Source organism: Rana temporaria, chromosome 2, assembly GCF_905171775.1.
Source record: "Rana temporaria chromosome 2, aRanTem1.1, whole genome shotgun sequence".
Taxonomy (NCBI): domain Eukaryota; kingdom Metazoa; phylum Chordata; class Amphibia; order Anura; family Ranidae; genus Rana; species Rana temporaria.
Genome location: NC_053490.1, coordinates 383574313 through 383587125, shown reverse-complemented (window position 1 = coordinate 383587125; position 12813 = coordinate 383574313). Strand labels below are relative to the sequence as shown.

Here is a 12813-nt window from a genome sequence, read left to right as displayed (position 1 = left end):
AAAGACAAGCTGCACTTGGGCAGCAGGCGACGATGTACGAAATATCGGCACCCGTTATCGGCTATATGCCTGAAAGGCGGCCAAAACTCGGTACTGGCCCTAAAAAAAAAAACTGTCAGTTGATCCCTACAATAAAGGCTGAAAATGTACATGTTTTAAATGGAAAAAACGTGGCATAGTTTTGAGAACAAGGAGAGGGGGAGTATCAATTAAAATAGTGACTGCTCTGGGCTTCAACCAAATGGCAGCCTCTAGCGCAAAAAAAAACAAACCCAGGAGCAATGCTGGAGGCAATTTACAACACATACCAATTTTAGTAGCATTAATTAAAGGGGTTGTAAAGGTTCGTCTTATTTTCTAAATTGGTTCCTTTAAGCTAGTGCATTGTTGGTTCACTTACCTTTTCCTTCCATTTCCCTTCTAAATGTTTTTTTTCTTTGTTTGAATTTCTCACTTCCCGTTTCTCCTCAGTAAGCTTTCCACCATCATCCCAGTGGTGGAAAGTCATTTAGAGCAGCTTACTGAACACCTTACTGAGAAGGAACAGGAAGTGAAAATTTCAGACAAAAAAAAAAAAAAAACATTTAGAAGGGAAATCAAAGGAAAAAGGTAAGTGAACCAACAATGTACTAGCTTAAATGAACCCATTTAGAAAATAAAAAACAAACCGTTTTAACCTCTTTGGCCCCTCAAAAGCTCCAAAAGCCGGGATATGGAGGCAGGCCTTTGAATCACGTGACCACTGTGACTGACACGCTACCGATCACAAGTGTGCACCGTGAGCTTAATCGATCCCCGCAAGCTACCATTCAGGGAGCATGCTCTAAGCACGGCAAGTATATGTGGTTGTTTGGCCTTAAGGCCCACCCGGCAAGTGGCCACATAAATACAGGGTTAATGTGAAAAAGCATTTTCTTGTTAATGAAAACAAATTGTTATCAAACTGTTATGGGTAAAGTTCTACTTTGAATTAAGACATTTTTATAGAATTACATAAAAATAATCTCCAGCTAAAATGTTCTTAATACAGTGAGGACTCTCTACTCAAGTGGTGACCTCTGAATTGAAATTTGTAGTGTATTCCTTTTCAAAAGGGCAGTTGACAGGTTGCGATGAGGCATTATGCTGCCTCCTCACTGCATAACTCCTAAAAATCTGCACCACTGAATGGCTCATGTTCAGCGAACAGTACTGCCCGTCAAGCATTACGGGGAATCAGTTTTGCCTGGTTGTGATGCTCCATGGCATGTGTACACCCACAAACACTGCCTTTACAATTTAAGGGTAAAGAGTTGGTAGGAAAGGTAAAAATATGGCCTAATCATTACCCCCTCCCGAACTACAAGGCACAGCCTTAGAGCAACATTTTTCTTGTGGCGAAGAAGTCTTATGAATAAAAGCTTGGCACTGTAACCTCCTCCACCACCAATGTAATATGGTCTTTTCCAACCCCTGTAACTTTCACTGAATAGCTTAGAAGTAGAAAAATAATGGATCTACTAGCAGGATCAACTATGTTGCAGTGGTACACAGAAATACAAAAACCAATTGTGTGAATGCTATACACAGAATGTAACAGATATATTTTTTTTTATTGTGGCCAGTTACAATATAAAACAGAAGTCTAAGCAATTCACAGTTTTGCAAGTCATTTTTTCTAACCAACTTTCTTTTGTGTCTTGAATTTGAGCTTGTATTGATTTAAAAAAAAGAAAAACAACCCTGACTGCAATATGCATGAAGGTAAAAAGCTGCTTTGACAGTTTGTGCTTATCTCCGTACAAAGTCTGTTTCGCCACACTAGAGGAAGAATTGCATTCTAAGGGCGTTACCCCGCCACATTTAAATTTTAAAAAAGAGTTTTGTTTTTAAGCTGGACAAAAGCCATGATGTCGTCATCATCAGGCAGATTAGGTAAAGAAAACCACAGACAAAAGTTATGTAGCTCAACGTGCTTTACAAACACTATTACACAGACACACATCCAAAGATTCTGTACACTATTAACAGTGACATTTTATAATAAATTAAGTTTTACCTTGTTTCCCTAACTTCTGTCAAAATATATTCTGTAATGTTTACAAAGAAAAATATATCTAAAAATCAAGGTGAATGATGATTAGATTATTTTTGTGCGTTCGATGATCAAGGACGCTTTTTTTTTTTCTTATTATAAATAGATGAGAGGTAGGGGTAAAAAAAATTGCAAGAAAAAGCAAGCCCATCACAAATATAAAGCTATTGAGGCAGCATAAGGAAAACAAAAAGCAGCAGCTGCATTCTTTTTTCAGAATTATTTTCCTGGGAAGGTCCTAAAACCCACAGAAGGTCATAACTGCCAATTAAATCTTTAAAGTGGTTCTAAAGCTAAAATAAATTTTTACCTTAATGTATTTGCTGCATTAAAAATGTAAAAAAAAAAAAAAAAAATTTAGGACTTGTTGCCACTGGCTCCCGCTGCAGTAAGCCAAAATTCAGTGAGGAGGGCATAGAGGGACAGGGGTAGAGATGCACTGCGTGTGTCACTAGATGCACAAAGCCCAGAGTGGGATGGAGCCTGCAAATCAAACAGTTTACTATGGGAGCAGATGGAAAAGAGCAGCAGACCACGCCAGCAAAGTACCCAAGAAAAGGAATGCACACAGTTTATGCATACTGCATGGGCTTAAAAACTGTCTACCTCACAGACCTTGAAAATGCAAGCAAAAAAAAAAAAAAATGCAAGCAGATCAGGATTCAGCTTACTTATTCCAACTGCAAAAGACAAATTATTGTAGCTGGAGACAAAATAGTCAGCAAATGGTAGCCTCCATATTTCCCTCAGTACAGGGTAACTTTGAAATTTACAGCTAGCAAACACAGTGCGCCTGGGTTTCAGGCCCCCACTCTTAGGAGGAAGGATTAATGAGGAAAGAAATACATGCAGGAAAGTTCCACTACCAGCTTTTAAATTTAAGTTGCCTCTATAGCCCTTTATAGCTTTATATATGTTGAAGGCTTACTTTGGTTTGTGTATGAGCTGATGGACTGTAAAATGCTATGCTGGCATCATACTTTGGCTGAAACAACGACTACTTAAATGGGCTCATTAACACCTTTCCACATTTCACTTATTTTCATGCGCTTAAAGCAAACAAAACCAAAAAAGTATAAATTTTACTGCAAAGCTCAGAATTGGAAAATTATTGTACCAAGTTAAATTTGGCAGAGTACTGAAATACCTATCATCATGTGCAGGTACATTTCATTCATGAAACACATTTCTCTTACAGGCATATATAGGTGTGAATTAGCCATAAAGAGATAAACACAATTTACCCTCAAAACATTCATGTGCAATGCTGAAATATTCTTTACTTTACAATATCTGTGAGAAAAAAAAAAAAGAAACTGCTCCAAGTCTCTTCACACCAAGTGTCAGGGCTGCACAACCCATTGTTTTAGGTGTCGGATATGGGGCTTACCACAGAAAATCAGAACGGTTTGCTCAGAGGTTATAGGCAAGTGTTCCTTGATAAAAAGGCCAGATATGAATAAAGCAGCCTTTTTAACATATAACTAAACTAATCAAACAGCCATCTTATGAAGTTGTCAAAAATGACAGCAAGAGACATGCATCTTTATGTATTAATAAATACACATTCAGAATAACCCACGCACAATTCATACAGCAGCAGTTGATCACATACATTCTTTGGGAAGTCCAGGAACCCCACTGGAATGTGCAATGTTAAAGTTCTAATCTACATCTACGAGAGAGTAAATACGGTAGCAGCCCAGTTGGAGGTATGAAATAAAAAAAATATATTGGAAAACCTAAACAAAAAGGAATGATCATCCTAAATGGGATTTTCACATTACCCCAGATGTGGTAACCATTGCCAATTAGAATTGTCTAATCAGGAGAATGATGCATTTCAGAAAGGTAATGAATGGGGCAGATAGCACACTAACATTACATTTTCTTCTACTTCTACTTTCCCCAGTACAAAATGTGTACTGTAATAACTAGCTTGACATTGTAAAAAAAAAAGTCTACTTCCATTTAAGGTGCCCTGCAAATCTCAGCTCATTTAATTCTAATAAGACTTAGAAGTGGATGTCACGTTTCCCATGTATAGTCTCTGAAGGCAATCTGAATGAGACGTAGTTCAAGCTGAAAGGCATCTGGACGCTCCTGAGGGTTAGCGGACAACATCTGTTGCAGCAATTGTTTCATGCGCCGATTCATGGTTTTTTTCTTGATAGGAATAGGAAATTCCATTTTGGGGTTCTCGAGCAGCGCTTCTCCCACTGGAACAATTTGTGCTCCCCGTTGAACATAGCCACCAAGCAACCTCTTTTTGGTGTGACTGTCCAAGATCGTTAAGCGCTCAAGCATGGCCCACAGTATTACTCCTAGAGCAAAAATATCTGCTTTTGCTGTATAATGACCCTCCCACACCTCGGGTGCCATGTAAAAATCAGTGCCACATGCAGTAGATAAAAAGCTCTTGTTTACACTGGCTGGTTCTTCGGGGTTCAAGCCTGAAGTAGAACATACTTTACTCAGTCCAAAGTCAGCCACCTTTAGAGTAGGTTCATCCATGCCATCACGTGCTTTACACACCAGAATATTATCAGGCTTTAGGTCACGGTGTATTATCTGGTTCTTGTGTAGAAATGCAAGTGCACTACTTAGTTGCAACATGAAACTGGTGTTGGTTCGACGACTTGGTCTCCTAGTTAAGATGTACTCGTTCATATCTCCTCCATCACAGAAATCCATCACGAACCATAGACAATAAGTACTGCGTGGGTCAAAGGCAATTTTGCCTTTTAGAGAGGTTTCCACCAACTTCAAGAAAAAACATAATTGGGAAATTGGGTTAAGTTATTTAGTAATCACATGAACAGAATACTGGATTTAAATATATCAATCTGCCAAACAACCAGTAATGGTGAACAATTAATCTTGCACAAAATACAACTAAAGCATTATTCACAGAAAAAAAACTGTGTGTGTAATAAGTATCTATCTATCTATCTATCTATCTATATATATATCACACACACACTACTCTAAAGTAAAAACTCAGCAGTCATTTTTGACTATTACACTCAAAAGCATTCTACAAATATACAAGTGGACACCCCTTTAACACTCACATGGGGAGCAGGCCTAAAATGTATAGGCTTCTCAGCATACCCATACACGTGCCCAGTTTGCAGAAGATTAAGCTACATTTCCACAGGTACTTTACCACGGCATAAAATGGCAGCGGCACAAATCTACCGATTATTGCTGCAGTTATTGACAGGTGTGAGTGGCTAGCTGCGACCATCGAGCCCATACACTTCAATGACAGGTTATCAGCGACCACAGCTATTCATGGCTGTTAACACAGCCAGCGATTACCTGCACCGATTGCTGCTGGACGCACTTTGTGTGGATTTTCTGCCGCTGCTAGTCACACTGTGGCAAAACACCCCTTTTGTGAATGTAGCCTTAGGCCGTTTCAGACCCGATGTAAATATGTGTATTGGTCATTATAGCATCTTGAAACAAGTGTACTGGCAAGAACAAACATACTAAGCTTAATTTAGTAAAGAGACTTTTATTCTAGCTTGTGTTCAAGTATATTTATTCTATCAGGTTCAATGGAATAAGATCACAAGGCTAGGGTGGAAATTACTCTAAGTAAATCAGCCCTGTTTTTTTTTATGTCAGTTCTCTAAACATTTATTCAATTTTTCTGCCTTTTCCTCACCGGAAGGTAAAGTGCTGAACTGGATCCATGTAACATGCGTTGAACTGTCCCATCTCTCTGCAGGACACACTCCTCCAAATGAATTACATTAGGATGTTGGCCTTGGATGCTGCTCAATGCCCAGAACTCCCTCAATGCCAATTCAACATTCTCTGGTGCTTGGCAGCGGATTTTTTTAACTGCGACTCGCTGGCATGTCCTGCGAACTAAGGCTTCGTACACCACTCCATAGCTGCCACGGCCTACTTCCTTTATCAGGTCATACTTAGGCTGGCTACTGACCATCTTTATACTTACTAAATGGGAAACAAAATGATAGGTTACTGGAAAAAAAAAACTCAAATATACAGCATCAGTCCTCAACATTGTTATTACTTTCTACGCATGTACAAACCTGACTTCCATTTTTAAAGAAAATTTAAATAAGTCATGCATCAATGTACAGCTCTGAATTACCACTACAACCATACATTACTGGCAAGTACAACACAGAAAATGTAAGAAAGTTACATTAACTAGAAGAGACAGGGTTAAAAATAGGTCCATTTAATGTGGGCCTTGGAACCCATTGCAGACGATCTAGGTGTCAATTTTAATTTTCAGAGTGGCCCAGGAATCCCAAAACTTCAGGTATTCGGTTATGCAAACGCCAACAAAAGCTTAGGGAGGTGTTGCAAATGGACCAGAGTGCAACCCTTCCAAACTGATTTTGGGACTCCCAACTGCCATATCTGGTAGTTTATTAGGATACAAATATACAAATTAAAATGATCCCATAATAAGCCCCAGCACGAATAGACCTCTGATGTCAGTTCTATCAACATGCTGCCAGTTAGGCCCCTTTCACACTGGGGCGGGAGCCGCGGTACAGCCCCGCTAAAAATAGCGGCGCTATACTGTCAGATTTGCTGCGGGATTCGGCCGCTAGCGGTGCGGTATTAACCCCCGCTAGCGGCCGATAAAGGGTTAATACAGCTCGCAATGCACCTCTGCAGAGGCGCATTGCGGGCGGTATTGCCGCAGTTTCCCATTGTTTTAAATGTGAGGGAGCAGTATACACGCCGCTCCTCTCACCGCTCCAAAGATGCTGCTGGCAGGAGATTGTTTTCTCTCCCGCCAGCGCATCGCCTCAGTGTGAAAGCCCTCAGGCTTTCACATTGAGTATGCAGTGCAGGAGTTTTTCAGGCGGTATAGCAGCGCTATACCGCCTGAAAAACTCCTCAGTGTGAAAGGGGTATTATGCTTTCGCTCATGATCTGGCACCCCAGAAAATTTGAAACAGACTTTCTGAAAGCCAGGGATAGGCATGAGCCAGCCCCACTTCACATGGCATTTGTAGGTCTGCATTTTGGGAGTGTGCAGTTTTCCCAAAACCTCCAAGTAACATGTTTATCACAGGGATGTAGCAGGGGATTAGGGATGCAAGTTTTGCTGGCAATGCAGGAAAATGTACCCGATGATGTCTGCTGTACATCAATTTTCCTAGTTTCCTTGCTTCGGAGTCAGCACAGGTTTAAAAAAAAAAAAAAAAAAAAGATATTCAAAATCTACTAAGCAGCCATTCATGAAAGCCAATTGCACTCAACCCATTTTTCCTTTTTTTTTTTGTATATAAAACCAAGTTACCCCACCCTGATGCATTCCGCACAATGCAAAATAACTAAGCATTTGGAAAGGTTAGCTTTAGAATCTTCAGAATATAAACATCTGCATGCAGAACAATCTATGAGAGGTTTCTTCTTACCTTCGCTTGAAAAAGCTTTCACATCGTATACATTTTCACCTGGAATTTTCAGTATCACACCACTACGCCAAATAGCAGCTTGCATTTCGAATGAAAGGGTGCAATAACACCTGCGACATCTGTAGACGGTGACTGTGGAAAAATCCAGTAGATATTTAAGATTAGTGAACAAAGCAATAAACAATTACATGACATAAGGGTAAACTTCACAAAGTTCCTATAGTTAACCAGAATAAGAAATTTTTATTTTCAAGAGGAGCGCAACAGCCAATTTTGTTTCTCAATCCTTTGAGATTCAAAAATTTTGTCACACGACTAAAAAGACCCCGATCTCTCCATGAACGTTGTGAATTAAACCTATTATGCATAATTTGGAAGTAGGCAAATTTTAGAACATTTAGTGGTTTCCCAAAAATTCTAAAGAAACAAGTCCATGATACTGTGAGATAGTGTTGTAAAAACCCCTTGTATATGCATGGCTGTAGGGCAGGGAATGCCTCGCATAGAAAATTTCATCGGGACCAACCAAAATTTGAACAATATATCGCCAAGTTAAAGGAGAAGTCCAGCCTGAGCTTTCTTGGCTGGGTTTCTCCTAAGGGGCACAGGAGTGCAATTAGTTTTGCACTCCTGTGACCCGTTTTCAGCAGAGATCGGTCTGAAGTCCGATCTCCACCGACGTCACTGCCATCAGTCGTGGCAGGGCGTCATCATGACTTACCAAGTCGGGATCCGCCAGCTGCCCTGATTGATGGCATTTTCAGCGAGCCGCGGAGACAGCCTCTCTCCACCCCTCCACTTCTCAGCTCTCAATTGAGCGTGGAGAAGCAGAGAGGAAAGACGATGACTGACAGTCAGCCTCTTTCCTCTCGGGATCTGTGAGAACCGAGCCAGCGGCGATGTTTGGTGTCTCGGTTCTCAGTGCACAGACGGCGGGGGACAGATGGAGCATCGGTCCGATGCTCCATCCACTGAGGCAAGTATAAATATGGGAAAAAGTCAAAACCCATACTTCTCCTTTAAAGGTTATGTTCACCTTTCTAAACAGGTTACACCCAAAGTGCACAGCGGCTGCAGCATTGGGAATAGGTGGAAAGAGTAACAAGTTCCAAAAAGGTGAACTCCTTTAAGGCAGGAAAACCATGTGAACCCTTAAGCCTCGGTTCACATCTGTGCAGCTGTGTGCGATACACGTAGGGAAGCACATTCATTTAAATACGTCGTCCTATCCGCAAGAAACAGAGGGAAATAAGTCCTTGACCCCCCTTTTTTTTTAAATCACGACACACCAAGCTGCATGGCAACCCTACCAAATAGCAGCACGTTTCTCTGCATGTCGGAACATGTGCGATTTTGCAGTGTCACGGCACGCAGTGGTGTGAACCTAGCCTAAAGCATACCTTTATTCCAAGAGATTAGTCTGCATCTTTTCAAACACTCTAATCTTCAGCCTACAATCGACCACAAGAGGAGAGCTGACCTGACCCAATGGGGGTCATTTACGAAAGGCAAATCCACTTTGCACTACAAGTGGAAACTACAAGTGCAAAGTGCACTTGGAAGTGCAGTCCCTGTAAATCTGAGGGGGACATATAAGGAGAAAAAAAAAAAAACAGCATTTTAGCTTGCAGATGATTGGATGATAAAATCAGCAGAGCTTCCCCTCATTTCAGATCTACCCCTCAGATTCACAGCGACTGCACTTCGAGAAAGGGAGGTAACCGCTCCAGGTGGATATGTTTAGGTAATCAACCTCCTCCCAGTGCGTACGGCAAAGGACAAAAAAGGTGTTTGGACAGCCGCACTCCAGATTATCTATGACTAAGTACTAGTGTGAAACGAGTCAGCTGTGTGTCCTATTTTTCATGCTGTGGCTTGTAGTGCTTTTTATCCAATTTTGCCAATAAAAGCAACTTTCAAATTTCTGGAGTGCAGCTGTTCAAACACCTTTTTTGTTCTTTGCACTTGTAGTGCAAAGTGGATTTGCCTTTCGTAAATAACCCCCTAAATCCCTAGCCGCCCCCCCCCCCCCCCCAACTACAACAGGGATATGCAATAAGCAGACTTCGAACTGTTGCAGAACTACAAGTCCCATGAGGCATAGCAAGACTGACAGCCACAAGCATAACACCCAGGCAGAGGCATGATGGGACTTGTAGTTGTGCAAGAGCTGGAGGTCCGCTAACTGTATATCCCTGAAAGGGGTTGTAAAGGTAAACGTTTTTTCACCTTAATGCATTCTATGTAGGGCTGTCCCGATACTAGTATCGGTACCAATACCGAGCATTTGCACGAATACTTGTACTCGCACAAATGCTCCTGATGCCTTAGCCGATACCTGGCGGAGTAGCGGGCGGAGTGGCGGGCAAAGCGGAGTGTGGCGCGTCGAGCTGGCAGGGAGTACAGAGTTCAGGGCGACCGGAGCCATCACATTCAGTCGCGAAAGTGATGCTCCACATTGCTGCCAGAGACGCCAATCTTGGTATACCCTGCACTCGGCCACAGTATGCCAGCAGCGGACATCTTGTTACACCCAGCCCATATAGTGTGGGCTGGGTGTAAAAAGATGGATGCTGCTATGTGGCCGAGTGCAAGGAGTACCAGGATGGGCGTTGCAGGCAGCCTTCCCCATAAATGTCACCTATCAGTGACCACCAGCCGTCAGTGCCACCTGCCAGTGCCTGTCAGCGCCGCCACCAGTGCTGCATATCAGTGCCACCTAATCCTATCAGTGCTGAAGATCAGTGCCACCTAATCTGTATTGTGCTTTGAGAAACTGTCACATGACATTTAAAAAAAAGTATCGGTAATGGCGAGTACTTGGAAAAAAAGTATCGGTACTTGTACTCGGCCTTAAAAAAGTATCGGGACAACCCTAATTCTATGCATTAAGGTGAAAAAACATCTGTGGATTAGCGGCCCCAACGTTCACTTACCTGACCCCTCGAAGGTCCCGCACCGTGAACGCGCAGGATTCTCGGCTCATTCATTGGTTGATTAAAAGCAGCGCAGCCATTGGCTCACGCCGCTGTCAATCACATCCAATGACACGGCGCGTCGGGGGCGGGGCCTAGTGATACAGCCAGCGGCTATAGCCGCTCACTGTATCACTGGAGCGCGCCCGCAAGAACTCACCACCATGCAAGCGAGCCGCCAAGGGACCCCAGACAACCAGATTCAGGGACACTCTGAAAAACGAGCTGCACAGTGGAAGTAAACATAACATGTTTTTTTTTTTTTTTTTTTTATCATCTTTAGTGTTCCTTGAACTACAAGAGACAACTAGCTCACTATGACATCAGAAAGAAAGATGGCGGCACAGGACTTGGCATGCAAGCACAACGCTGCCTCCGTACGTATGTTATTTAAGCATAACCCAGTGAAAAATAAATAAAAATGAACCCATTGGGAACTGTAGCATTCTCCTAAGCTACTTCCATGATCTGTCTATACAATAAATACCAATGAGTCGTTCCATCAGATCTAAAAAAAATCCACATAGGCCTCAAGTGAAAACACAAGGAGATCAGCCACAGGGATTAGCAAAAATATAGCTAAACTCCATAATAAGGCAAAGATAAAAAAAGTATTATAAAGATGCAGCCTGTGATAAATCAGAAGAATTTTCTACAGATCGCTTTTCTAGCCTGTGACTGAAATCAGGAGCCCCTGACAAGCAATTCCCTCATCATACACCAGCAGTAGTAGCAGGCCAGTCACACAATGTAGAGGTTAGACATCTGGATCTTTTGTCTACAAAACACCACCAGGGAGAGCTGGGCAGCTCCTAATTACTACACCCTAATTATATCTACACACTACACTATCCTCCTCAATACACACCTGACTGGAGACAGATCACCTCCGGCTATGCAGATCATCTTACAAGCAGCCTAAGCCCCAGTAATGCGAGTGCACCTTATTGTTCAAGTATTCACCACACGTTTTCCTACAACGAAGGCTCAATTCCCTTTCCTCACACACCAGCAGAGACTCGAACTCCTCTTTATAAGGGTGCCGAGGACAGGTACCTGCGGCCGTACAGGATGTCACATACGTGTGCCGCTAAAAACAAGCCATTTTTAACGCTCTCACCTCAGCTTCTCTCTCCTGTGGCCGCCGCCATTTTGCCTCGTGCGCGCTCACACACCAAGCGCGTGCACCGCGCATTACGTCAAACAAAGGAAAGCCGCGCATGCGCGGAGGGAAGGGAAACGCCGTTGATCCAACGGTAGGAGCAGAGACTGTGCGGAGCTTTGACAGGGCTAGGGGCCATGATGAGAAGAGTGACGTCACCAAGCGACATGGACAATGTCACTGTCACTTCAGGAAAGGTGTTTCGAGGCCTTCAACCTCTTCAATACTGGGCACTTATAGCCCTTCCTCCCCAGGACAATTTTCAGCTTTCAGCGCTGTCGCACTTTGAATGGCAATTTGCGTGGTCATGCTACACTGTACCCAAACTACATTTTTACAATTTTCTACCCACAGATAGAGCTTTCTTTTGATGGTATTTGATCACCTCTGGGATTTTTTTTATTTTTGCTAAACAAGCTAAAAAAGTCTGATTTAAAAAAGAAAAAAAAAAGTTTTTATTTGTTTCTATTAACCACTTTAGCCCCGGGCCTGTTTTTCTGAGTCGGTGTTTACAAGACAAAACCATTTTTTTTTGCTAGAAAATTACTTAAAACCCCCAAACATTATATATATATTTTTTCTAACACCCTAGAGAATAAAATGGCAGTCATTGCAATACTTTTTGTCACACCGTATTTGCGTAGCGTTCTTACAAGCGCACTTTTTTTGGAAAAAATTCACTTTTTTAAATTAAAAAATAAGACAACAATAAATTTGGCCCAATTTTTTTATATATTGTGAAAGATAATGTTACGCCGAGTAAAATGATAGCCAACATGTCACGCTTAAAAATTGCGCCCGCTCGTGGCATGGCGTCAAACTTTTACCCTTAAAAATCTTGATAGGCGACGTTTAAAAAATTCTACAGGTTGCATTTTTTGAGTTACAGAATAGGTCTAAGGCTAGAATTATTGCTCTCGCTCTAACGATCGCGGCGATACCTCACTTGTGTGGTTTGAATACCGTTTTCATATGCGGGCGCTACTGGCGTATACGTTCGCTTCTACGCGCGAGCTCGTCGGGACGGGGCGCTTTAAAAAATTTTTTTGGGGGTTTTCGCATTTAGTTTTATTTATTTTACAATTTTTAACACTGAAAAAAAATAAAATAAATTATCACTTTTATTCCTATTACAAGGAATGTAAACATCCCTTGTAATAGAAAAAAGCATGACAGGTCCTC

At 42.0% G+C, this 12813-nt stretch overlaps 1 protein-coding gene across 2 annotated transcripts; it reads right to left on the bottom strand.

The window, feature by feature from the left end:
* Positions 1-1573: 1573 nt before the first annotated feature.
* PDIK1L (PDLIM1 interacting kinase 1 like) lies at positions 1574-11697 on the bottom strand. Of its 2 annotated transcripts, none has more exons than XM_040337902.1 (4): positions 11590-11697; positions 7495-7626; positions 5751-6046; positions 1574-4837 (listed from the first exon to the last, which is right to left on the bottom strand). In XM_040337902.1, exons 2-4 carry the CDS (start codon positions 7577-7579, stop codon positions 4103-4105), a joined length of 1116 nt encoding a protein of 371 aa, XP_040193836.1. In that variant the 5' UTR covers positions 7580-7626; positions 11590-11697; the 3' UTR covers positions 1574-4102. The 2 variants fall into 2 exon arrangements, with proteins under 2 accessions (XP_040193836.1, XP_040193837.1); XM_040337903.1 differs by lacking the exon at positions 11590-11697 and adding an exon at positions 11338-11565.
* Positions 11698-12813: the final 1116 nt, after the last annotated feature.

Bases quoted from the DNA above. Each gene is read 5' to 3' on its own strand.
- PDIK1L (XM_040337902.1), bottom strand. From the start codon at position 7,579: ATGCAAGCTGCTATTTGGCGTAGTGGTGTGATACTGAAAATTCCAGGT. The intron at 6,047-7,494 runs GTAAGAAGAAAC...TTTCCCATTTAG, and splicing joins GAAAGCTTTTTCAAGCGAAG to TAAGTATAAAGATGGTCAGT. The intron at 4,838-5,750 runs GTGAGGAAAAGG...TTTTTCTTGAAG, and splicing joins GTTCAGCACTTTACCTTCCG to TTGGTGGAAACCTCTCTAAA.